This window comes from Rhinatrema bivittatum, unplaced genomic scaffold (genome assembly GCF_901001135.1).
Source record: "Rhinatrema bivittatum unplaced genomic scaffold, aRhiBiv1.1, whole genome shotgun sequence".
Taxonomy (NCBI): domain Eukaryota; kingdom Metazoa; phylum Chordata; class Amphibia; order Gymnophiona; family Rhinatrematidae; genus Rhinatrema; species Rhinatrema bivittatum.
This window is the reverse complement of record NW_021820963.1, coordinates 12,957-40,585: the sequence shown is the minus strand read 5'-3', so window position 1 is coordinate 40,585 and position 27,629 is coordinate 12,957. Positions and strand designations below refer to the sequence as shown.

The window sequence follows — 27,629 nt, the reverse complement described above, 5'->3', positions numbered from 1 at the left end:
GCTTACACCTGGAACCACCATTGGAGCAATCCAGGACCTCCCGCCACCCACAAGCTCCTCCTCCTCCAGCTCACCCGGTACACGCCCCTTTTCAAACGATTGCGCCCGCGAAGTAGCAAAAGGGCATCCCTAACACACAAGTACGCGCTCCCGGGAGCAGGCGGCGCGCGCCAAAATCCCATCCCATAATCCACCGCGCGCACAGCCGCTTGGCGCCAAAACTCGGTCGCGCGCTGGTACAGCAAAAACCGGGCGCGTGCTCGCACTCCCCTCCCCCCCACCAATGAAAGCCACACTCACAGCCGCCACCAGAAAGCGGGGAGGGGGATAACTGCTTCACCCCCAACCCCCTTTCAACCGCAAGAACTCCCTTAACCCCCCTCCCCGACTACAGCAATCCAGAGTATCTCCCGCCACCCGGGCAAACCCCCCCCCCCCCAAAAAAAAACCTACTCATTCAGCAGCCTTCCCCTATTAATCACCATAACCCACCCCCGCTAAACAAACAGGATTGCCTCCACCCTCAGCACCCCCTCCATAAGCCTCCGTCCTCGACCACAGCGCCCCACACCAAATGCACTCCCTCAGCGGCCCCCAACAACACGACTTCCCCTCCCCCCCCCCCATCCGAAAGGACAAGGGCGCGACCCGCGCCTCCCCGAACCTCTCGCTGGTGCACGGGTCAGTCTGACTCTCTTCAGCCATGGCGCGGGGACAGAGACTGAGCCGGAACAGCGTCCCAGCAGGGAACACAAAAGCAGAAAAAAAAAAACAAAAAAAAAAAAAACTAACAGTTACAAGCCCAGCCCCTTACCGGGACCCTTTTATAGCGCACCTTAAACTCCGCCCCTCCACTTCCGGGAAGCGCCGGGCACGCCGCGGCAGGGGCGGGGCCAGCGCGTGACGTCACTTCGCGCGCGCGCGCGTTCAGCTCCCGGGCCAGGTAAGGTAGGTGGGGCGGCGGCCTGGCCTTCCCTTCCCCATTCTGCACCTGTACTACAAGGTTGCCATGGTTTCTCTTCTTACTTTAATCATTCTGTATACAATTGTCATGGCAATAACATTATCTGAATGCCACAAACACCGGTTTGCACGAAATCCACGCTTAGGCATGAGAGAGTTGCACACAGTAGGGCCAGGCGCACTCTTTAATACGCGCCTGGCCGCGCTTTTTTGAGACGCATCTATTACTGTAAGGAGTCTAGTGCGCGGCCAACCCCCTGGAAACTGATAGCGCGCATCACAGCCTATGTGGCTGCTAAGATTAGACCGCACTCCACAAGGGCTCAGGCCAAATTGTGGGCAGAGCTTCGTTTGTTGTCAGCGGCTGAAATTTGGCGAGCATCTTTGCACATCGCCTCATGCATTAGCGCTTGGATGTTAGGGCTAGGGAGGGAGCCAGTTTTGCAGGGGCGGTTTTGGCTGGGCTCCTGCCAGCCTCCAGTCCTTTTGGGGTTTAGCTTTTGTCAATCCCACTCACTGGGATTGCCCTACCCAAACGCTAAGGAAGGAGAAATTACTACTTACTGATAATTTCTTTTCCTTTAGTGAAGAGAAGGTCAATCCCCGGGCTGCCCTCAGCTGCCAGAGTTGATTTTGTGGGTAGCCTTCTCAGGGCAAGCAACACTGGGCATGATTCCTGCTCTTCATTGATAACTGATAAGTGGCTTCTCCGACACGCTACCTTTACCCCTTATTCAGTAAGGGGTAATAGCGCGTCGAAAACGTACGTCCAACCCCCCCGAAACTAATAGCGCCCGCAACATGCAAATACATGTTGATGGCCCTATTAGTCATTCCTGCGTGATACAGAAAGTAAAATGTGCAGCAAAGCCGCACATTTTGCTTTCAGAAATTAGCGCCTACCCATAGGTAGGCGTTAATTTCTGCCAGCACCGAGAAAGTGCACAGAAAAGCAGTAAAAACTTCTTTTCTGTGCACCCTCTGACTTAACGCTAGGAAATGTAGAGATTACTTACCTGATAATCTCGTTTTCCTTAGTGTATGCAGATGGACTCAGCATCCCGCCCGGCTGCCGGTGTACATGGGGATTCACCGACTCACGGTAAGCCATGTTTTCTTATATAGGGCATCCACCCTGCCAGGTGTCGACGCCTTCCGCTTGAGAACACTGGCGGTCTCCAGCTACTATCAATTGGTCAGGGTAATCCTGTTCATTTAATCGATCGGTCAGTTACACATATATCCATAAAGCTTTTGCAAGGAAGATTACTGAATTGCTGCACTTCCTGCGGGGGTATATGTACCCGTGCTGACGTCAGATCCGTCTCCAACTGCTAGCACGAGCACACTATACCCACTTGTTCTGAGTCCATCTGCATACACTAAGGAAAATGAGATTATCATGTAAGTAATCTCTACAATATTTCTGCTACACCTTTTTCCTTATCTCCTTCTTACAATGCCACCTCTGCTCTTCCTGCCTTCTCCGATAGATCTGAAAAATGCTCTGTCGCCTCGCGTTACCTCTTTGGTGATCTACTCGAGCGTTTGCTATTCTGATTTCTTTTTTTGTCTTTCACCATCAGCAGGCAATCTTCCCTGTGTACCTCTTTTTGTCTTCCTTGGTACCTTTTGAATGCCATCCTTTTTGCTTTTATTTTCTCAGCCACCATCTTGGAGAACCTTATCGGTTTCCTATCTCTCTTATTTTTAGTTGGGGTTTTTTTTTTTTAAGAACATAAGAAAATGCCATACTGGGTCAGACCAAGGGTCCATCAAGCCCAGCATCCTGTTTCCAACAGTGGCCAATCCAGGCCACAAGAACCTGGCAAGTACCCAAAAACTAAGTCTATTCCATGTAACCATTGCTAATGGCAGTGGCTATTCTCTAAGTGAACTTAATAGCAGGTAATGGACTTCTCCTCCAAGAACTTATCCAATCCTTTTTTAAACACAGCTATACTAACTGCACGAACCACATTCTCTGGCAACAAATTCCAGAGTTTAATTGTGCGTTGAGTAAAAAAGAACTTTCTCCGATTAGTTTTAAATGTGCCCCATGCTAACTTCATGGAGTGTCCCCTAGTCCTTCTATTATCCGAAAGAGTAAATAACCGATTCACATCTACCCGTTCTAGACCTCTCATGATTTTAAACACACATAAAAGTTGGTCACCTTAAATTACAAATTGTCTGACTGCTGGATGTCAGTGAGTAGTAAAAAATGGAACCTGTTCTGAAGAGTGATAAGTGGGATCGATTCTGTTCAATATCATTGTGAGCAATACTGCGGCAGGATTAGAAGGAAGGTAAAATTTGTCTTGCTACATATGACGCCAAGATCTGCAACAGAGTGGACACCCCTGAATGAGTGGTAAGAATGAGAAGTAGGTGGGCAGAGTATCACTGTGTTAACGGAATACTTCCTCACCTCCATGTTACAAGGCAGAGACTCGAGAGAATCTGTGTCCCACACTGGCAGTGAAAAATAATGCATTTTATTTTGGTTCTGCTACAACAGTCCAAGGAAATAGAGCAACTTTCTGGGAGATGACCTTGTGGCTGGTAATCCTCAATTAATAGGGATCATTAAAGGGATAATAAGGGTGTCCAGCATCTCTCGGGATGGATTTTCCTTCCACCTGAAACAATAAAGATAGTTTTTGTAAGAAAGTGGAAAGGTCAAGGGGATTATGTTTAAATTTTGTAAACATAGAAACATAGAAATGACGGCAGAAGAAGACCGAATGGCCCATCCAGTCTGCCCAGCAAGCCTCACACATTTTTTCTCTCATTCTTATCTGTTACTCTTAGCTCCTTGTTCTATTCCCCTTCCACCCCCACCATTAATGTAGAGAGCAGTGATGGAGCTGCATCCAAGTGAAATATCTAGCTTGATTAGTTAGGGGTAGTAGGGGCAGTAACCGCCGCGATAAGCAAGCTACACCCATGCTTATTTGTTTTACCTAGACTATGTTGTACAGCTCTTGTTGGGTTTTTTTTTTTTTCTTCTCCCCTGCTGTAGAAGCAGAGAGCCATGCTGGATATGCATTGAAAGTGAAGTATCAGGCGCATTTGGTTGGGGTAGTAACCGCCGTAACAAGCCAGCTACTCCTCGCTTTGTGATTGCGAATCCTTTTTTTTCTTCACCCCTGTCGTTGAAGCTATGCAGGATATGCGTGAAGCATCAGTTTTTTGTTTTTGTTTTTTTTTTTTTTTTCCCCTGCCGTTGAAGCAGAGAGCTATGCTGGAAATGCGTGATGTATCAGTCTTTCTCCCATGCCGATGCAGGAGAGAACCATGCTGGATATGCATGGAAAGTGAAGTATCAGGCACATTTGGTTTGGGGTAGTAACTGCCGTAACAAGCCAGCTACTCCCCACGTTTTGAGTGCGAACCCTTTTTCTTCTCCTTTGCCGTTGTAGCAGAGAGCTCTGCTGGATGTGTGAAGTATCAGTTATTCTTCTCCCCTGTCATTGAAGCAGAGAGCTATGCTGTATATGCATTGAAAGTGAAGTATCAGGCATATTTGGTTTGGGGTAGTAACCGCCGTAACAAGCCAGCTACTCCCCTCTTTATGAGTGCAAATCCTTTTTTCCATTACCTCTTGCTGTTGAAGCTTAGAGCAATGTAGGAGTCCCATTTGATGGGAGAGAGTACATTTAAACCAAAACATTTGGTGGTAGTGTCCTATGGTATCTAGGTTCTGGGATGAAATATTGTGTGCAGTTTATAGTTTAAATTTAATTCTAAGTTTATAGCTGTGTGTGTGTGTGTGCTGAGAAACATCCCAGAACTCACTGGAGGTAAATTTCAAAAAGACCTTACACACGTAAATGAGATTTGAAAACTGATATATCATCTGCTACTTTTACACTTGTAAATCCTATTGAAAATCACATCCTTTGCAATTAAATGTAAGAATACAATAAAACAAGCTCTCTTTAAATAATTAGCTAGCATTTGCATGTTGATCAGTCATGCTGAAAATTACCACTTTTTGGGGACATTTGGAGAACAATTGTTGATGGATTCAGTGCACTTCAGCTGATCTCAAATTTTGCAAGCAAAATGTCTGATGATCTGGACCGTAGAAATAGATTTTGTTTGAATGAAGATTTTATGAATTACCATTTCCTGCAGGTTTGTGCAGCAAAGAGAGCTCATACCATAATCAAGTAGGACAGACAGACAGACTGTCACGCTTCAGGAAGGTGAGCCCTTGGGCCGCTGTCAGATTGGAGCAGCCTGGTCTGTGCAAGCACAGATTAGGCCCCAACAGGAGGTGGCTTTCATATTGCAGGCTATGGTCAGGACGGCCAGAGTTCAGGAAGAGACAAAAAAACAAGCTTAGGACAGGCAGCAAGCAGAGCAATGTCAACAGGCCGGGCCAGGCCACATCAGCAGCAAAAAACCAGACCAAAGGTGAAAGAAAAGCAGAAACGGACAGACAGGAGAAGGAGACAGGACCAGAAGCAAATGCAACACCTTGGCAGAGGAATCCCCAAAGGACCTATTACTGAGCTTCCTTATATCTCAAGGCAGTGATGATGTCATCAGCCAGCACCACAGGAAGTCCCGGATGCAAGGTCTATAAAGACTCAGAGGCAGGCAGCCTACTCCTAGTTAGGGCCACTGGACGCAGTATGGCGCAGCAGGTTATGCTGGAGGAACCTGCAGCCAAAGGACGCCGTAAGGATTGTTACAGAGATTCAGAGTGTTTGAGAGTGTGTTTCGGTCACATCCTCTGTCTAGACGGAGCAGTGAGTGCAGGATCAACAGAGCCTTTGTGCCTACCATTCTTGATGGATCCTTTTAGTTAGTTACACATAAATACACTTGAAGATATAAGAATTATCAATCATAGAAGGGAAGAAAAATGGGAGAGTGAAGGAACAGGAAGAGAAAGACAACACTGCTGGTGAGGTGGGAGAAGGGGAAGTCAGAGCTGGGAGGTGCTGGTGAGAAGATTGAGGGTGAGGCTGAGGATAGGGAGAGTGCTGAGAGGTGAGAAGAGGGGGTGAGGGCGGAGAGAGAGTGCTGGAGAGTAGGGAAAGGAAAATTGGTTCTTACCTGCTAATTTTCATTCCTGCAATACCACAGATCAGTCCAGACAAGTGGGGTTTATGCATCTCTACCAGTAAAGGGAGGCAGAGAACAAAACTCTGAGACACTGCTACATATCAGAGAGTGCCACCTGCAGTCCCTCAGTACTGACCTGTACCCATGCCAAGATTAGAAAGAATTCCCCCCTATACCAGGGTGAACCGAAAAATCCTTGGGTTGGATATCCTTGAACTGGAGACCAACATAACTTCAGTATCCAAATAGTCAGTCAACTGCTTTATCCAACAAATCAGAACAGATTAATTGGTAAGAAACATTTTGATATACAGCAAAAAATGCCAGGAAAAAATCAGTCTTTGGCAGCAAAACCAGGGTGGGTCTCTGGACTGATCTGTGGTATTACAGGAACGAAAATTAGCAGGTAAGAACCAATTTTCCTTTCCTGGACATGCCCAGATCAGTCCAAACAAGTGGGATGTACCAAAGCAACCCTCACCGGGCGGGTCCCCAAAAGACCAACTCAATACACTTTCACCGATAGTCGTATCCTCTTGCGTCAGAACATCCAATCGGTAAAGCTTGGTGAAAGTGTGAAGCAAGGACAAAACCGCAGCCCTACAGATCTCTTGGGGAGACACCAATTGACACTGCCCAAGAGGCTGCCTGCACTCTACTCAAATACCATCAGACCAGTCGGAATGGCTCAACGCTTTCAAATATAGGCCGAACAATTAGCCTCTTTCAACCAACTAGCCAAAGTAGCTTTGGGAGCTCTCTCTCCTTTCTTCGCTCCACCGAACACAAAAAGATGGTCCAATCGCCGAAAGGAATTAGTGACCTTCAAATAACACAACAGAGTGCGACGCATATCCAAAATATGGAGATCTCTACCCTCCGCCAAATCTCTATACCATTCTGGGAAACCCGGCAATTCAACTGTCTAATTCACACGGAAGGCAGAAACCACTTTCGGCAAAAAGGAAGGTACCATACCCAAGGATACTCAGTCGTTAGTAATACAAAAAAAGAGGATTGCGACAAGGCAGAGCCTGAAGCTCCAAACTCCATCTGGCTGAGCAACCAGAAAAACAACCTTCAATGTAAGGTCCTTCAAGGAAGCCCATCCTAAAGGTTGAAAGGAAGCCTCACTGAGAACCCGCAAGACTAAATTGAGCACATCTTCCAAACCAGAGGTCATTCATGCTTCACCCTCTTCAGGAATCGGATGACATCAGGATGGGAGGCCAAAGATTTATCCTGCACCATGCCCCTGAGATAACCCAAGGCAGAAACCTGGGCATGGAGCGAACTATAAGCCAAACCCTTGAATAAACCCTGCTGTAGAAAGGACAAAATATGCAGAACTGTCGCCGACAGAGAATCCAGGTCTCAAAAACCTTCCAAACCCTGACATATACCATGGAAGTAGCAGTCCAGCTCACCTGCAGAAGGGTAATAATTCTCCCGATCTGAAAATATGGGCCCCTGCCGCAATAATCCTGGCAGATAAGCCAGCCAAAGAGGTTTGTCTGCTGCCAGATACACCAAATCTGCAAACTATGGATGCCGCGGCCATTCTGGTGCCACCAGCACTACTGACCCTTGATGTGTTTCTTTGTGCCATAACAATTGACCTATGAGTAGCTACAGAGGAAATAATACAGAAGGATCTCCCTCGGCCACAGGCACACTAGAGAATCCAGTCCTACCGAACAGACTTCCCTTCTGCGACTGATGAATCTTGTCTTTGCATTGGCCCACATTGCCATGAGGTCCAGTTGCAGCATACTCCATCTGGCACAAATGTGATTCCAGGCTTCCGGGAACAGCTCCCACTCCCTGGGATCCAGATGTTGCCTGCTTAGGAAGTACGTCTGCACGTTGTCTACTCCCGCTATGTGGGAGGCTTCAATCCCCTCGAGGTGACACTACGCCCACCAAACAGTAACTGAGCTTCCCGAGCCACAGCGTGACTCTTCGTTCCTCCTTGACGGTTCACGTATGCCACTGTAATCGCATTGTCTGAAAACACTCTTAAGAACATGCCATACTGGGTCAGTCCAAGGGTCCATCAAGCCCAGTATCCTGTTGCCAACAGTGGCCAATCCAGGCCATAAGAACCTGGCAAGTACCCCAAAACTAAGTCTATTCCATGCTACTGTTGCTAGTAATAGCAGTGGCTATTTCCTAAGATAACTTAATTAATAGCAGGTAATGGACTTCTCCTTCAAGAACTTATCCAATCCTTTTTTAAACTCAGCTATACTAACTGCACTAACCACATCCTCTGGCAACAAATTCCAGAGTTTAATTGTGCGTTGAGTGAAAAAGAACTTTCTCTGATTAGTTTTAAATGTGCCACATGCTAACTTCATGGAGTGCCCCCTAGTCTTTCTACTATCCGAAAGAGTAAATAACCGATTCACATCTACCCGTTCTAGACCTCTCATGATTTTAAACACCTCTATCATATCCCCCCTCAGCCGTCTCTTCTCCAAGCTGAAAAGTCCTAACCTCTTTAGTCTTTCCTCATAGGGGAGCTGTTCCATTCCCTTTATCATTTTGGTAGCCATTCTCTGTACCTTCTCCATCGCAACTATATCTTTTTTGAGTTGTGGTGATCAGAATTGTACACAGTATTCAAGGTGTGGTCTCACCATGGAGCGATACAGAGGCATTATGACATTTTCTGTTTTATTCACCATTCCCTTTCTAATAATTCCCAACATTGTTTGCTTTTTTGACTGCTGCAGCAAACTGAACTGATGATTTCAATGTGTTATCCACTATGACGCCTAGATCTCTTTCTTGGGTGGTAGGTCCTAATATGGAACATAACATTGTGTAACTATAACATGGGTTATTTTTCCCTATATGCATCACCTTGCACTTATCCACATTAAATTTCATCAGCATTTGGATGCCCAATTTTCCAGTCTCAGAAGGTCTTCCTGCAATTTATCACAATCTGCTTGTGATTTAACTACTCTGAACAATTTTGTGTTATCTGCAAATTTGATTACCTCACTCGTCGTATTTCTTTCCAGATCATTTATAAATATATTGAAAAGTAAGGGTCCCAATACAGATCCCTGAGGCACTCCACTGCCTACTCCCTTCCACTGAGAAAATTGTCCATTTAATCCTACTCTCTGTTTTCTGTCTTTTAGCCAGTTTGTGATCCTCGAAAGGGCATCATCACCTATCCCATGACTTTTTACTTTTCCTAGAAGCCTCTCATGAGGAACTTTGTCAAACGCCTTCTGAAAATCCAAATATACTACATCTACCAATTCGCCTTTATCTACATGTTTATAAACTCCTTCAAAAAAGTGAAGCAAATTTGTGAGGCAAGACTTGCCCTGGGTAAAGCCATGCTGACTTTGTTCCATTAAACCATGTCTTTCTATATGTTCTGTGATTTTGATGTTTAGAACACTTTCCACTATTTTTCCTGGCACTGAAGTCAGGCTAACCGGTCTGTAGTTTCCCGGATCGCCCCTGGAGCCCTTTTTAAATATTGGGGTTACATTTGCTATCCTCCAGTCTTCAGGTACAATGGATGATTTTAATGATAAGTTACAAATTTTTACTAATAGGTCTGAAATTTCATTTTTTAGTTCCTTCAGCACCCTAGGATGCATACCATCCGGTCCAGGTGATTTACTACTTTTCAGTTTGTCATTCAGGCCTACCACATCTTCTAGGTTCACCGTGATTTGATTCAGTCCATCTGAATCATTACCCATGAAAACCTTCTCCATTACGGGTACCTCCCCAACATCCTCTTCAGTAAACACCAAAGCAAAGAAATCATTTAATCTTTCCGCGATGGCCTTATCTTCTCTAAGTGCCTCTTTAACCCCTCAATCACTTAACGGTCCAACTGACTCCCTCACAGGCTTTCTGCTTTGGATATATTTTAAAAAGTTTTTACTGTGAGTTTTTGCCTCTACGGCCAACGTCTCTTTAAATTCTCTCTTAGCCTGTCTTATCAATGTCTTACATTTAACTTGCCAATGTTTATGCTTTATCCTATTTTCTTCTGTTGGATCCTTCTTCCAATTTTTGAATGAAGATCTTTTGGCTAAAATAGCTTCATTCACCTCCCCTTTTAACCATGCCGGTAATCGTTTTGCCTTCTTTCCACCTTTCTTAATGTGTGGAATACATCTGGACTGTGCTTCTAGGATGGTATTTTTTAACAATGACCACGCCTCTTGCACACTTTTTACTTTTGTAGCTGCTCCTTTCAGTTTTTTTTCTAACTATTTTTCTCATTTTATCAAAGTTTCCCTTTTGAAAGTTTAGCACGAGAGCCGTGGATTTGCTTACTGTCATTCCCCCCCCCCCCCCAATTCAACCCTGGACCAGAGGCAGAAACTCTACTAGGGCTCTGTGCACCACCCTCGTCTCGAGACTATTGATGGACCAGGCTGCCTCTGCCACTGACCAAAGCCCCTGGGCAGAATGAGCTAGGCACACTGCTCCCCAGCCATGGGCCTTTGCTCACATGCATCCGCTGCAGAAGGCACTGTTGTCCAGATGGAATCAGATATCAGAGCAGTATTATCTACAATTACCTCTTCTAGCGGAATCCAGATCCAGTCTTTCGTGGTGGTTGTCGAGGAGCAACCTGGAAAGGGGAGTGGACCTGGAGGCTCCAGATTGGGTGGTAGTGACTACAGATGCCAGCCTCAAGGGCTGGGGAGCAGTATGCCATGGATCTGTTAATGTTCGTGGAAGTTGTGGGTGGATCCTTGGGCCGGTGGCAGATGACCATGCCCTCGAGGGAAGATCCCGAGAGGGGCCATGGGTCAGGCTCAGAGTATGGAGACAGACACACACTAGTTCTTTTATTAGACAGTAGGTGGCAGTAGTGAGCTGGAAGTGCCCGGCAGGGCTGAGGTCCCTCAGGTACTGGAACAGCGATCCTGGATAACTGAGCTGTAGAGAAACTGAATATAGTGAGTAGGCAGGGTATGCAGAGTTCAGAACAGAGCCTTGATGGTAACACTCACACAATAGTCTCTTGGAACAGCCCAGGAGCTGGAAATGAATTAGGCCCTCGAGGAGCGAGTACCTGGTTCTAAGGAATGCTCTGAGAGAGAGAAGGTAACTCACTGGTGTTGTAGTAAGCGATGACTTCCCGGCAGAAATGTGGGCCCTCGAGGAGCGAGTACCGGTTCCAGACTGCGATCTGAAAAGCAAGACAGAGAGCAAGGCCCTCGAGGAGCAGGTACCCCTGGTACGTCCGAGGAGGCAGAGTAGCAAGTTATGCGGAGAGCGAATCCCATCCGCCGATACCTGGAGGAAAGCCCTTGCTAACTCGATTTGTTAGCGATTGCAGAAACCTTAAATATCCGGTGAGGATGACGTCACCTCAGGGGGACGCCCCTGAGGTTCACGCCACTGCTGGTACTTGAGTCGGGGCCACGCCGCGCCCTTAGGCTGCTGGGAAACATTTATTTATTTTATTTAAATTCTTTTAATATACCGATGCTCAAGACGAGGTCTTATCGTACCGGTTTACAATGAAACTAGGGGAGAACCAATTAACAATATAAAGAAGGTAAAAAGTTACATTGAACAAGGGGAATAAACATGGGCTTTGGAAGAAAGATTTCAAAATAATACAACTGGAGAGTACCAAAATGGTAACGAGACGAGAGTAAATTAACAAATGGAAATTAACATAAGGTTGCTGAATTCGGCTGGAGAGTTATCTCAGGCAGGTGTTATCATAACATTTCCAGAGGAAGGAAGAGCAGAGGAGGTAACGTGTGTGGGGGGGGGGGGGGGGGGGGGGGGGTATGTGAGAGAGTTAATAAAGGTTGAGAGAGGCTTCTTCAGCTGTAGGCTTGTGTGAACAGCCAGGTTTTCAGTTTCTTTCTGAAGGATAGATGGCATTGTTCCTGGCGTATATCAGGGGGAAGAGAATTCCAATGGCGTGGACCCGCTGTCGAAAGTGCTCGTTTATGAATGGAGCTGTGGACCAAGGATTTGCTTGGGGGAGCCTGGAGAGAGCCTTTGTATGCTGATCTGATCGGCCTTGTGGAGGCAGGAAGTTCCAGCGGGATGGAACTTGGCGGAGTGCACCGTCTATCCGGTCCGGGGACACCGGAGGGGAACGGCAGCCAAACTTCCAACAGACAAAGAGGGAGTCGCCAAAGAGGTAAGGTGGACGTAGTGGAGATGTCGGGCAGCGACAGTCGCAACAGGATCCCAGCACCTTCTGAATCTTTTTAGGAATGGGAAAGGCACTGGGCTTCCAACACCTGTGGAATGAGGAGCCGAAGATCCTCCTTCTTAAACAGGGAGACCACTCAAGGGTCATGCCCCTCAATCCTGGTACCCTCAACGAGATCCGGATCATCCTTGCTCATATCCGGATCTGGGGTCTGACCCTCATCAGGGTCCCCATCTGGGTCTGCTCCCTGCTGCAATGCAGAATTCTCCTGCATCTCATCCGAGTCATCCAGATCCCTGGGACACCCTCCGCATAAACACCTTGTAACCCAGGGGCCCAGAACCGCCTGCTGAAGCCAGCCTAGGTCTCTTGGATGGACCTTGTCTTCTATCTCTGGATCTCCTCACCACTGCGCTCTTTCTAGCCAGAAAGGCCTCATGCATCAGCAGGACAAATTTTGGGGAAAATCTTCGTGGGCTTTCAAATCCCTGCTCAGGAAGAATGGACTCCGAATCCACTCCCTCCTCCTGACCATCCTCAGGTTCCTGCAGGGGAGGGGAGTCATTGGATTCCTGGCTGGCTGGGGTCCCCTGGCTGCCATCCCCCCTCGAGAGCAGCAGTGGATACCTCCCCCCTATGACGCCTGCCAAGGGCCCCGCGGCCCAGGAAGCCCTCCTGGCCTTAGAAAACGTAAGGGAAGATCCCTCCCCCCTCCTGATGCACGACCTGTGCAAAGGGAGCAAGAATCCAAGCGGGCAGAGCAGCGTCCACAGCCTTTGCAAGCCTCCATGCGTGGTTTGACCGCCATGAGGCCTGCGATCTCACTCAGACCTAGTGCACCGCCAAGAGGCAGGCCCACACCACATGACCACCCTGCCCAGCAGTGCGAAGATGTGCGCCAGCGCGCGGGAAAAACAACAAACAACCCAACTGCCGCACGACAAATGTGGCTCTCACCACAGATTCCCCCGCTGGGGAAACTAATTTCTCCTGAGGCTTCTCTCGCTCTCTCCCTCCTGTCAACCGCCCCGGCACTGCACCACAGGATGAATCTCCTGGCTCCCTCAAACTTGCCTCTTTTTTTTTTTTTTAAACAAGCTTCAACAAGCTTAATACAGAGAATAAGAATAAAAAGGGATACTTCCCTGAACAGAGCCAGCGGTGGACAGGAGGGGACTTCAGAATACCAAGAGGGAGCCAGTCCTCTGGCTATCAAGGACCCCAGAAATAGTGGCCACAACAGACAGGGGTATCCAACCCCTCGGTCAACCGGCTCAACCCGAGGGATGGCCCACAAAGGAACATAGCACCTCGGGGAGCTGAATCCAAACGCCAAATTTCCCAAGTCTCCAAAAATCAGTCAGAACTGCAGGTTTGCACCTCTACCATCTACTGGAGAAAGAGAAATACTGAGGGGCTGCAGATGGCGCTCTCGGTTATGTAGCAGGGCCTCAACGTTTTTCTTCTCTGTCTCCATCTGCTGGTAGGGAGGCATAAACCTCACTTGTCTAGACTGATCTGGGAATGTTCAGGAAAGGGAGGGAAGAGTGCTGGAGAGTGGGGAAAGGAAGGGGGTGAGGATGAGGAGAGTGCTGGAGAGTGGGGAAAGGAAGGGCTGAGGTTGGGGAGAGAGCTGGAGAGTGGGGAAAGGACGGGGAGTGTGCTGTAAGATGGGGAAAGGAAGGGGTAAGGACAGGGAGCGTGGGGGAAGGGTGTGAGGATGGGGCGAGTGCTGGAGAGTGGAGAAAGGGAGGGGAGAGTGCTGGAGAGTAAAGGGGTGAGGGGGAGAGGGGAAGAGTGCTAGAGAATGTGGAAAGAAAGGGGTGAGGATGGGGAGAATACTGGAGAGTGGGGAAAGGGCTGGGAGAGGAGAAAGGAAGGGGATGAGGTTGGGGAGAATGCTGGAGAGTGGGAGCAGTAAAGGAGGGATAATGGCCGTTACCGTCATCATTGGTATTATGTAGCGCCAGTTCTTATTGAAGCTGCTGATCGATTTCATCTCTTCTTCTGTGAGGCTGAAGTCAAACACCTGAGGAAAGCGAGAAAGGGCAGTGAGAGGAGGGATACATCCCCTTCAGAGCCACTACTACGTCCCACACATCTCCGCTGCACTCAGCTTCCCCAACGAATTGTAGACAAACTAAAGTAAACTTCTTGCTCCAAGCTGGTCAGAGCTGTGCAGAATCAGCTGGAGACAGAGAATATTTATTTATTTAAGATTTTTATATACCGACAATCGTTTGGATTTACAGAAAAAGTAATGTAGCAACAGGCTTTACAGTGAACATGGAACATTGAATAATAATACAAGGGAGAAGTGAGGCACTATCTATGGAATGCATAATTGTAGATTAAATCATAGTCTCCCATTCTGCATGGGGCCCTGATTAGGAAATGACAGTGCTACTTCTCTGCTTCCTGCTGATTTAAGGGATGAGAGACAGGGAAAACATTCCAGAAAGAAGCTGAAAGTCCTATATTTTACAGAAGCCTTTTTGTAAGTGCAATCTTATTTTTATCTGCTACTGACTTATCTATTTGTTTTATATTGTTTTATCCAATGTGTGTGTTTTTGTTTTAATATGATTTTAGATTTTATGATTGTTTTACTTGGTTAACCACACTGAAGAAATATATTGGAAGGAGTGGTATATAACATTTTTTATAATTAACAACCCTGTTGTGTGGTAGACCATGCCCCTATATCTATGCACCGCTTTCATGCATTGGCCTCAAACAAAATCAGAGTCAATGAATAATTCGCTACTGGAAGTCAAGGTTTCTGTAATGAAACTGAAAAGTCTTTAGGGATTATTTGGATTTAAATAATAAAGGAGGTCTCTGTTCAGACTTTGAGGGGTGCCCATAAAGCAGGATTAAGGGTCATAGCTCAAGAGTTACGAGAGAACAAGAAGGCAAAGGATGAGCCAGTCCAGCCTGGGTGCTTACAGAGATGGAACCCGGGCAAGGCAGCAACCCAAGAAAACAAATGCTGATGCTGTCCTATTTAGGGATGAGGAGTTCACGATGAAAACAATGGGAGGAGCATTGCTATGAAAAAGTGGGAAGGCTGAGAAGATGTTGGCTATGCAGTTATACCAGAGAAAGGACATCGCCTCCTATCCCATGACTTTTTATTTTTCTCAGGAGTCTCTCTTGGGGAACTTTGTCAAACGCCTTCTGAAAATCAAAATACACTACAGCTACCGGCTCACTTTTATCCACATTTATTAACCCCTTCAAAAAAATGTAGGAGATTTGTTAGGCAAGACTTCCCTTGGGTAAATCCATGCTGGCTGTGTCACATTAAACCATGGCTTTCTATGTGCTCTACGATTTTATTCTTTACTACTTTGGCATAATTTTTAACAGCTAATTTATCTTTGTGCTTCCTCTTTTAAATATTTTTAGCTGTTACCGTTTTTAAAAATCTATTGCATTTCTTATGATAAATTATAATTGTACATAGTTGTGAAGGCTACGGCTGATGTGACGGTTTAGAAAATCAATAAACTATTTAGAACCGTTTCTAACATTTTTTGCAGCATGGACCACAGGATCACTGGTCTGGCATTCAGATTATTCCTAGAGCCCTTTAGAAAGACTGGTTTTACATTGGCCAGCACCTAATCCTCAGGGACAATAGGAAATTTTAATTATAGTTTACAAATGACTAATAATAGGTTTGCCATTTCATACATTTGAGCTCTTCAGATTTCTGGGGTGTATACCACAGTCAGTGATGAAGCAAGCCCACAATGTCATTCAGCTGGTTTGGTTATTATTATTAGGCCCAGTGATTTTTCTGATCCCTTACTTAACAGGCACTTCTTTGAACTTCAAAGAGAAAAGGGGTTTCCTCCCATTCTGGAAGTCTCATTTACCTGTGAAAACCTAAAGATATCCACTTCAAAGACCATGGGAAAGCGATGGATACAAATGCAGGGCCATGAAAGCATCAAGGACTTCCTCCGTCTCTCATACATTAATTCACAGGCACTCTCTCTGTAACACTCAGATTTCTAGCAAGCTTATATCTTATATAAAATACTAGTAGTAAAAGCCTGTCCAAGGACGGGGAAATACTGTGAGCACTCTCGCTGTAACACACAGATTTCTAGCAAGCTTGTATCTTATATAAAATACTAGTAGTAAATGCCTGTCCAAGGACGGGGAAATACTGTGAGCACTCTCTCTGTAACACTCAGATTTCTAGCAAGCTTATATCTTATATATAAAATACTAGTAGTAAAAGCTTGTCCAAGGACGGGGAAATACTGTGAGCACTCTCTCTGTAACACTCAGATTTCTAGCAAGCTTATATCTTATATATAAAATACTAGTAGTAAAAGCCTGTCCAAGGACGGGGAAATACTGTGAGCACTCTCTCTGTAACACTCAGATTTCTAGCAAGCTTATATCTTATATATAAAATACTAGTAGTAAAAGCCTGTCCAAGGACAGGGAAATACTATGAGCACTCTCTCTGTAACACTCAGATTTCTAGCAAGCTTATATCTTATATATAAAATACTAGTAGTAAAAGCCTGTCCAAGGACATAGAAATACTGTGAGCACTCTCTCTGTAACACACAGATTTCTAGCAAGCTTGTATCTTATATAAAATACTAGTAGTAAAAGCCTGTCCAAGGACGAGGAAATACTGTGAGCACTCTCTCTGTAACACACAGATTTCTAGCAAGCTTATATCTTATATAAAATACTAGTAGTAAAAGCCTGTCCAAGGACGGGGAAATACTGTGAGCACTCTCTCTGTAACACACAGATTTCTAGCAAGCTTATATCTTATATAAAATACTAGTAGTAAAAGCCTGACCAAGGACGGGGAAATACTGTGAGCACTCTCTCTGTAACACTCAGATTTCTAGCAAGCTTATATCTTATATATAAAATACTAGTAGTAAAAGCCTGTCCAAGGACGGGGAAATACTGTGAGCACTCTCGCTGTAACACTCAGATTTCTAGCAAGCTTATATCTTATATATAAAATACTAGTAGTAAAAGCCTGTCCAAGGACGGGGAAATACTGTGAGCACTCTCTCTCTAACAGACAGATTTCTAGCAAGCTTATATCTTATATAAAATACTAGTAGTAAAAGCCTGTCCAAGGACGGGGAAATACTGTGAGCACTCTCTCTGTAACACTCAGATTTCTAGCAAGCTTATATCTTATATATAAAATACTAGTAGTAAAAGCCTGTCCAAGGACGGGGAAATACTGTGAGCACTCTCTCTGTAACACACAGATTTCTAGCAAGCTTATATCTTATATATAAAATACTAGTAGTAAAAGCCTGTCCAAGGACGGGGAAATACTGTGAGCACTCTCTCTGTAACACTCAGATTTCTAGCAAGCTTATACCTTATATAAAATACTGGTAGTAAAAGCCTGTCCAAGGACATAGAAATACTGCGAGCACTCTCGCTGTAACACTCAGATTTCTAGCAAGCTTATATCTTATATAAAATACTAGTAGTAAAAGCCTGTCCAAGGACATAGAAATACTGCGAGCACTCTCTCTGTAACACACAGATTTCTAGCAAGCTTATATCTTATATAAAATACTAGTAGTAAAAGCTTGTCCAAGGACAGGGAAATACTGTGAGCACTCTCTCTGTAACACTCAGATTTCTAGCAAGCTTATATCTTATATATAAAATACTAGTAGTAAAAGCCTGTCCAAGGACAGGGAAATACTGTGAGCACTCTCGCTGTAACACTCAGATTTCTAGCAAGCTTATATCTTATATAAAATACTAGTAGTAAAAGCCTGTCCAAGGACATAGAAAAACTGCGAGCACTCTCGCTGTAACACTCAGATTTCTAGCAAGCTTATATCTTATATAAAATACTAGTAGTAAAAGCCTGTCCAAGGACATAGAAATACTGCGAGCACTCTCTCTGTAACACACAGATTTCTAGCAAGCTTATATCTTATATAAAATACTAGTAGTAAAAGCCTGTCCAAGGACATAGAAATACTGCGAGCACTCTCGCTGTAACACTCAGATTTCTAGCAAGCTTATATCTTATATAAAATACTAGTAGTAAAAGCCTGTCCAAGGACATAGAAATACTGTGAGCACTCTCTCTGTAACACACAGATTTCTAGCAAGCTTATATCTTATATATAAAATACTAGTAGTAAAAGCCTGTCCAAGGACGGGGAAATACTGTGAGCACTCTCGCTGTAACACACAGATTTCTAGCAAGCTTATATCTTATATAAAATACTAGTAGTAAAAGCCTGTCCAAGGACATAGAAATACTGCGAGCACTCTCGCTGTAACACTCAGATTTCTAGCAAGCTTATATCTTATATAAAATACTAGTAGTAAAAGCCTGTCCAAGGACATAGAAATACTGTGAGCACTCTCTCTGTAACACACAGATTTCTAGCAAGCTTATATCTTATATAAAATACTAGTAGTAAAAGCCTGTCCAAGGACAGGGAAATACTGTGAGCACTCTCTCTGTAACACTCAGATTTCTAGCAAGCTTATATCTTATATAAAATACTAGTAGTAAAAGCTTGTCCAAGGACGAGGAAATACTGTGAGCACTCTCGCTGTAACACTCAGATTTCTAGCAAGCTTATATCTTATATATAAAATACTAGTAGTAAAAGCCTGTCCAAGGACGGGGAAATACTGTGAGCACTCTCGCTGTAACACTCAGATTTCTAGCAAGCTTATATCTTATATAAAATACTAGTAGTAAAAGCCTGTCCAAGGACGAGGAAATACTGTGAGCACTCTCGCTGTAACACTCAGATTTCTAGCAAGCTTGTATCTTATATAAAATACTAGTAGTAAAAGCCTGTCCAAGGACGGGGAAACACTGTGAAGTGAGATGTGTGGTAGAGTGTGCACACTGAGCTTGGGTCTAGTAGAGAGGGGATTGGAGAATTCAGAGGGGAGGGGAGGGTGGGCAAAACTGGACAGAGTAGCCAGAGAGAGGGCTGAAGCTCAATTTCCATTTCCCTGTACCTACCCAGATTAGTCCAGACTCCTGGGTTTTGCCTCCCCTCTAGCAATTGGCGACAGAGAAAGTTTTACTTTTGCTGACACATAACCCGAGGTGCCACCTGCAGTCCCCTCAGTATTTCTCTGCCTCCAGTAGATGGCAGAGCTGTAGTCCCTGCAGTCTGGGGGGTGGGGGGGGTTGAGTTATCCTCCCAAGAGGTTGCTAAGCCCTCCTGGTGGTGAGGAGTATGAGCAGGGGGTTGGAGACCCTGGTTTGGCTCGATCTGTCGCCGCCGAGGTGGGTGTACAGCTGGTGTAGCCCGTTCCCTCCCTTCCAGGAGAACAAATTGGAATCCGGCAGCTCGTGTGTCAGGGAAGTACTTTCTTTCTTTGCCTTTTCTTCTGGCTCTGTAATGTTAAAAAAAACCAGAGTTCAAGCAGAGGAGCGGCCAGGTTGTTAGCGGCCAGGTACGCTGCAGTGAGCCTTGACAGGCCTGCGTAGGGGTTTCCTGGTGGTGGAGTTACTCCGCCACACAGCATGGTGGAGCTGATTTTTGCCACGCGGACAGGCCTGGTGGAGGTCAGCGGCAGCGATACGCACGCACGATGGTCGCACACTGGACTGTGCTCCCGCTACCTGAGGGCAGTCAGAGGCCGTGTCAGACTGGCACACTAAATCAAAATCTGGCGCAAGAGCGCCTGGCAAGTCAGCACCCCCTCCCCCGCTGGGAGCGGGAATGGCGGCCATATTGTCCAGGGCTAAAGGCCCATCGGGACTGTTTCAGGGGTATGACAAACTCTCCCCCCCCTCCCCCCCAGCTTTCACTAGTGGGCCAGGGTGTTATTCACCGTAGAGACCCTGAGTCCGATGGGGAGGGGGATCCTTCCTAGTCAGGTTGGAAGAGCCTGTTCTTTTCTCCTCAGGGTTCGTCCGGCTTTTACATTGAGCATATTTAATGCAAAACCGTGCTCAGAGGCCTGGTGCTCCGCAGCTGGCTAAGACGCCGGCAAGTTCTGGGGGTCCGGTTCCGCAAGGAGCGCCCAGGGTCCTCGGGATGAGGACATTGGTGGGCAGTCTGGATATTGACTCCAATGAGTTGGATGGAGCTTTGCGGGTTCCTGACATTTTGGAAACTCCTGGCAACGATCTGACTGTACCCGACAATAACCCGGATGCTCTGGATAAGAGGAATCTAATCAAGAGGGAGTGGACCCAGTCATGGATGGTCTTAGGGGTCCAGCGAAAGCCTTCTCGTTTCACAGGTCTGTGAGGAAGCTGGTGGTCGGAGTGGGACACTCCCAAAACAGGCCTCAAGGTAGGCCGGGCGATGATAAAGTTATAGCCATTGCTGGAGGACACGCTTGAGTTGTTGCCGATCCTGAGATGGATGCATTATTTTGTGTGATCACCAAGAAGACCACCATACCTGTTGCTGGTTCAGCAGCGATGAAGGACATGCAAGATGAAAAGTTGGCGATTTATCTCGAGAGGATGGTGGCAGTATCTACGCTTGGCATTCAGGCTGCTGTGTGCAGTAACTTCAGGCAGAGAGCTAGTTTGCTCTGGGTTCAATTACAGGCTACAAGGCTATCTCCATCTGAGGCCAAACAGGCGAACTGCTAGAGGCAGCCAAGGCTTATGTAACAGATGCTGTGTACGACTAAAGGGCATAGGCTGCCAGAGGACAAGCCCAGAGGAAACGAGTTCCTTCGCAGGGCGGTCCCGGTTTTGGTCACAGGCCTTCAGCGGGATTCAGAGGCAAGGCAGCAGTCCTGGAACCAGCCCTTTCGAGGGGGCAGGAAATCTGGCAGAGAAGGTCTCGGCCAGGACTCCGGTGGAGCCAGTTACTCCCAATGAAGTGAGCTCGGTCCACTCCTCTCTTTCTCTGATTGGAGGGCTCCGGCTCTATTTTTTGGGGAGTGGACCAAAACCACGTTGGATTGGTAGGTTCTCAAAGTGTCCACTGCAGGACTTGTTTAAGGTTTCTCCTTGCGCTCTGTTCTGCAAGAGCAAGGTGGATCAGGAAACCGTGGACCAGGAAACCGTGGACCGGCTGCAAGCTCTGGGAGCCGTAGTTCCCATTCCACTGGGGGAACAAGGGATAGGAAGATATTCCATATCTTTTGTGGTGCCAAACAATGGAGGGATCTTTCTGTCCAAATTTGGATTAAAAAAAAAAAAAAAGGGTAGTGAATGTGGCTCTCGAGGTTCCTCGTTTTCACATAGAAACTGGACGACTGGCTCATTTGGGCAAAGTCAGGGGTCCACTACAGACAAGCGGTGGATCTGGTGCTGCGGCGCTTGCGATCACTCAGCTGGATGGTGGATTGGTCCAAGAGTCATCCCATCCTATTTCAAGTGTTGGAATTTTTGGGAGCCCACTTTGATAGCAAGCCGAGGAAGGTTTGTTTTTTTCTTACAGAGGAGCGCATTGTCAAGTTGCAATTCAAAGTTTGCAGATTGCTGGAGAGCCAGATGCGCAGGGTCTGGCATTACCTCCAGCTTCGCTGATCCATGGCGTCCACGTTGGAACTCCTGCCTTGGGCGTTTGCTCATATGAGACCTCTACAGGGAGGCAAAACCTAGGGGTCTGGACTGATCTGTGGTACAACTGGAACGAAAATTAGCAGATAAGAACCAATTTTCCTATATGGTAGCAGAAAGTGGATTGGACAATACAGAGAGAGAAAGGCGGAGCTGGAGAGCTCAGGAGATGGGCATAGAGGGGCAGGGCTGGAGAGGGGCAAATTTTCTCTATTATAGTTAGATTCGTATCTTATTCTACTGTACTCACTGCCACTGGAAGGTGGACTAGTTACCTGGATTATTACATTTATTATTTTTATTGTTATTACAATCATCTGGTCCAGGTGATTTGCTACTCTTTAGTTTGGCTATTTGTCTTATTACATCTTCCAGGTTTACCCAGATTTTTTTCACTTCCTCCAAATCGCCACCATTAAATATCATTTACAGCATGGATATCGCCCCAACATTCTCCTCAATAAACACAAACCCAGATAATTCATTTAGTCTTCCCTAAGTTCCCATGTTACCTCTTGATCATCTAATGCAGTGTTTCCCAACCAGTGTGCCATGGAAAAGTCATCACTGTGTGATGCTCAGATACAGTCCAGCATCGGGGCTCTGCCCTCAGAACCTCGCAGCAACCAGAAGCACCGGCAGTGGCTCTTAAAATATGTAAGAGCTTTCAGAGAAGGAGTAATCATTCATGCCTCTTCCTAGCTACAGCACGAGCCTTTGAGTGTGATAATTAATGAGCAGCATGCAGGGCATGGATAGCTGGAACCCACTTTGTGCAGCACTCACATTACACATAGCACCTCCTCATCTTCCCCGTCTTATCCCCAAGGCTGAGTAAGGAGAGCACCGAACGGGACGGACTCTCAGAACAGCAGCAACGAAAGAGCTCTGGCAACCACATGCGGCAGTCAAGTTAATTGAGCTCGCTGTGCACATCACACCGACTTCTCCCTTCTCCTGCACTCGTACATAAAGAGAGCAGGTCCATCATGACAGACGCCTGTGTCTCTCCGCCCCATCGCTCCCTTTGTTTTAACATTTTGAAGAGAGACGGGTGAGGCTTTCAGTGCTTTCCTAGCTCTTCTTTTGGCCATATGAGTCCTCTCCGTGTCTGCACTGCCTGCCTTGTGGAGGCTGGGTGTGCTACACGACATTTTTGTGAATGTAGGTGTGCCCTGGGTGTGAAAAGGTTGTGAAACATTGGACTAGAGAACAATCCATGAAAATAACAGATTTAAAATCAAATGTCTGCTCGCATCCAGCTTTTATGCTGTGCAATAAAGCTGCACCCGTATCCTGACTTCTGCGCCACTGGTAATTTGGCATAGTTTGGTCTTTCGATGATGCATTATGGGATACAAATTTCTAACCTGCTTAGTCGAACTAATGTTATGTCTCCAAACCAGGTCAGCTAAAACTGGCCCCATGTTATCAAAAATCCCCTGGCTCCCAAATCAACTGGATTGCCACGCAGTCAACAGTTGAATTTAAAATGCCATCCACTCTTGAAGCTATACAAGCGAATAAGATTAAAGGACAGAGTCCGGAGACTAGATGTAGTAACTCTTACCTGCAAGTTTTCCAGGATCCGAGTTGGGGTGATGCTCTTAGGAACGGTGACAACCCCACGCTGCACCTGCCATCTGCAGAAGGTTCAAGAAAATCCAATACAGAAGGATGTACAAAACTGAGCCGGTTCCTCCAGCCCCTTGCTGTGAGGCAGGAGATCTGAGTTCAGATCCCACATCCATCAGGTTAAGTTGGCGATGCTTATACCTGGGGAGGGAGGGAAGCTGAGTGCTGCTACTATGATGGGCCCTGACAGCCTTTGAGTGGTGCTGAGAAAAGTATTTCCAACATAGCATGGAAAGGAAAACCATAAAAGCCCACAGCAAGGAGAGGAGCACGCCTAACAGAGCATGGAAAAGAAACCACGTATGCCTACTTCTCTCAACTGCCTCAGCTATGGACAACTAAAGACACTGAGACCTTGACCTGCTGCTGTAACCTCTAGTCTGCACTAAGCTGTTATCACTCTATTCCTAAAAATGAAATTAAACTTCAGGGAGGACGTCTCAGAACCAACGTCAGAAAATATTTCTTCACGGAGAGGATGGTGGATGCCTGGAATGCCCTTCTGGAGTTAAACAGTGAAAGAATTCGAAAGGGCAAGGGATAAACATTATGGATCCCTAAAGGCTCGAGGATGGGAATGAAGAAAAGAGTGCATGGGGGTGACTTGCTGGTGTGGCGGTTACTACCCTTAACCAATAAGCCTTCATACTGTTGATGCAGCTCCATCATTGCTCTCTGCGGCAGGGGGAAAGGAAAATTGGCTCTTACCTGTTAATTTTCATTCCTGTAGTGCCACAGATCAGTCCAGACTCCTGGGTTTTGCCTCCCCTCCAGCAGATGGAGACACAGTAAGTTTTACTGACATTGCCACATAATACAAGGTGCCACCTGAAGTCCCTCAGTATTAACCTGTACCCAAGCCAAAAAATAGAACAAATACCAATACAAAAACTAACTACCACCCCCCTGAATGAGCAGTGGAAAGTGGAAAACTGGAACAGTGCCCACACCAAAACCCATATCATTCTTCTGCATAATCATAACAATAAGTCGAGCAGACTCTCCAAACTTCCCCTTTCCACCAGTGGGCAGGACTCTGGACTGATCTGTGGCATCACAGGAACGAAAATTAGCAGGTAAGAACCAAATTTTCCTTTCCCTGTACGTGCCCAGATCAGTTGAGACTCCTGGGATGTACCCAAGCTCCCCTAAATGGGGTGGAACCTTGAGTGTCCCGCTCAAAGCACACTGTCCCCAAAGGTCATGGCCTCTGGGGCCTGGACATCCAAACGGTAGTGCCTGGTGAAAGTGTGCAGAGATTTCCAAGAAGCTGCCCTACAGATTTCTTGCTGGCACTCGGCCCAGGAGGCCGCATGAGAAGGGTAGAATGAGCTTTTAACTCCTCCAGGACAGGACAACCCTGACAGATGTATGCAGAACTAATAGCCTCTTTCAGCCACCGAGCAATTATGGATTTTGACGCCATATGACCCGTTTTTGTACCACTCCATAGCACAAAACGATGATCCGATAAACGGAAGCTATTAGTTAACCTCGAGGTACCGCAACAACGCATGCTTCACGTCGAAACGTTGCAACTCTTTGGCCTGAGGCGTAGAAGGATCCAAACCGGGGAAATACGGAAGTTCCACTGACTGGTTTAAGTGGCATGACACCTCCTTTGGCAGAAAGAAAAGAACTGTCCTTAAGGAGACCCTGGTATCCAAAAATCTCAAAAAAGGCTCTCTACATGACAAGGCCCGAAGCTCAGAAATCAGACGAGCCGAACAAATCGCCACAAAAAAAACACCTTCAAAGTCAGATCCTTCATAGTAGCCCGCTTCAATGGTTCAAACGGCACCGTACACAAGCTCTTAAGGACGATGTGTAACTCGAACCTGCTGTAATTCACAACCTGACAGCAGACCGCTCAGCCATGCGAGCAAGGCAGGATCTTAGAACAAAGAAATAACTGTTGCTGTCTTACTTACACCCCTGTGTACTGGAAGTTTACTGACAACTATACAAGCAAACAAACCAGAAACACGCCGAATAAGTTACCATTGGGTATACTACAAAGAATCTAAACATCCCCACAGCAAAATCGAATTTAATAGTGCACTTTTATTTACAATTGGCCAAAGAAATCTTACTTGCAAATAACAAAAATAAGTCTACTTACAGAACTGTCTTTCACTAATGCGAGCATTGCCATCTTCGCAAATACTACTGTCTTCCGGGAATCACTTCTGAATAAACAGCCATCCAGGAATCTTCGTGGGAATTACTTCTGCTGAATAAGCAGACATCCAGACCGCCTGATCTGGGTACCTTCCTTCAGACTTAGAGCCGAGAACGAGGGTTGGGTCTGAGCCTGCCAGCAGATTCAAACACAAGACTTGGAGGAGAAGTCCATTACCTGCTATTAAGTTCACTTAGAGAATAGCCACCGCCATTAGCAATGGTAACATGGAATAGACTTAGTTTTTGGGTACTTGCCAGGTTCTTATGGCCTGGATTGGCCACTGTTGGAAACAGGATGCTGGGCTTGATGGACCCTTGGTCTGACCCAGTATGGCATTTTCTTATGTTTCTTATACAGGGAAGGCAAGGTTTCTTAACCAGAAAACGCAAATGCTTTGCTTCCCGGAGAAAAACGCACATCTGGATTATCTGCTAGAGACACTCCACGAACTTTCCCTCGAAGACAGCCTAAACCCACCACCAGAACCCTGAGGAAACTGAAGGACAAACCCTTGACCAGACCATTCTGCAGAAAAGCCAAAATGTGCCACCAAGGCTCGCATAGGAGATCAACCCCTTGCTCCGTATACCAGGCTTCAAAAACTCTCTATACCCTCACATAAGCCTGGGTGGATCTCTCTGCGATGCAAAACCTTGCCCACTAGAGGCCATGGCGGAAATACATAGAGAAGAATGTCCTTCGACCAGGGCAGGCCTAAGGCATCTACCGCTTCTGCTCCTTGTTCCCTTCTTCGACTGAAGAACTGCAGGGCCTTGGCATTGCAGAAAGTTGCCATCATATGCATGTGCGGTCTACCCCATCTGCAACTGATGAAGCGCACTGCTTCCTCTGACAGCTTCCAGTCTCCAGGGTCCAGCTGTTGTCGGCTCAGATAATCTGCTTGGACGTTGTCCGTGCCCGCTAGATGCTGTTCTGCCTGGTTGATTAGTTCCTGGGCTTCCTGAGCCACTGCTCAACTTTTTGTAACACACTGGCGGTTGATGTAAGCGATGGTCATTGCATTGTCTAACAAGACTCTCATTGGCTTCCTCCTCAACAGGGGCAGAAACGCCTGTAGAGCCAAATGCAGTGCTCTCATCTCTAAGCGATTGTTGGGCCATGAGGCCTCTTCCGTCGACCATTGCCACTGAAAAGACTAGTCCTGGCACACCTCTCCCCAACCAGAGAGATTGGCATCGGTAGTAATGATCATCCAGACCAGAATTTCCAGATCTACACCTTGTCTCAACTTGTCCGGAACTAGCCACCATGAAAGACTGGACCTGGCAAACTCCAAAAGATCAAGCGGTAGGTGAAACTGCTCCGACAAAGGGTCCCATTGGGATAGTAAAGCCGACGGTAGAGGCCACATATGAGCAAATGCCCACGGGACCGATTCCAAAGTGGAAGCCATAGATCCAAGAACCCTCAAGTAATCCCAAACCTTGGGCACCTGCTTCTCCAACAATCCACGAATCTGAGCTTGTAATTTGGAAATCCGCTCTTCAGTGAGAAAAACCTTTCCCAATTTGGTATCAAAACACGCCCCCAGAAATTCTAAAATCTGGGAAGGAGAAAGATGACTCTTGGACAGACTGACTATCCATCCCAATGATTTTAGGCACCAGATGACTAAGTCCACTGCCTCCCAGCAAAGGGACTCTGATTTTGCCTGAATCAGCCAGTCGTCCAGATAGGGGTGAACCAAGACCCTGTCCCTCCAGACAGCCGCAGCTACCATGACCATCACCTTAGTGAAGGTCCTGGGTGCTGTTGCCAGACTGAAGGGTAGGGTACAAAACTGAAAATGCTTCCCCAGGAGCATGAATCTCAGATATCTTTGATGATCAAGCCAAATCCCTATGTGCAAGTACACTTTGGTCAAATCCAGAGATGCCAGGTACTCCTCTTTGTGGACTGATGTAATCACCAAATGCAGGGTTTCCATTCAAAAACAGGGCACTTTTAGAGCCGCGTTCACCCTTTTTAAATACAGAATTGAGTGGAACATGCCCTCTCTTTCTTGGGGACTTTGAAGTAAATGGAATAGCGGCATG

At 46.4% G+C, this 27,629-nt stretch overlaps 1 protein-coding gene and 1 long non-coding RNA gene across 6 annotated transcripts in view; both read right to left on the bottom strand.

Annotated features, from left to right (window-relative positions):
• Positions 1–801, bottom strand: part of LOC115082333 (histone-binding protein N1/N2-like) — a 72,200-nt gene extending 71,399 nt beyond the window's left edge. For 2 of the 5 annotated variants that reach the window (XR_003854137.1, XM_029586571.1), the window contains exon 1: positions 665–801. Coding sequence is in view for 4 of the 5 variants with exons in the window: in XM_029586571.1 (XP_029442431.1) it covers positions 665–705 (41 nt within the window). In the remaining variant the exon portion in view is untranslated. The remainder of the gene's footprint in view (positions 1–664) is intronic. The other 3 variants (XM_029586569.1, XM_029586570.1, XM_029586572.1) reach the window with 2 other exon arrangements.
• Positions 802–3,445: 2,644 nt separating this feature from the next.
• Positions 3,446–23,427, bottom strand: LOC115082334. The gene is made up of 3 exons (XR_003854139.1): positions 23,323–23,427; positions 14,163–14,249; positions 3,446–3,605 (listed from the first exon to the last, which is right to left on the bottom strand). It is a non-coding gene; the product is annotated as an uncharacterized LOC115082334 (long non-coding RNA).
• Between the last annotated feature and the right edge of the window lie 4,202 nt (positions 23,428–27,629).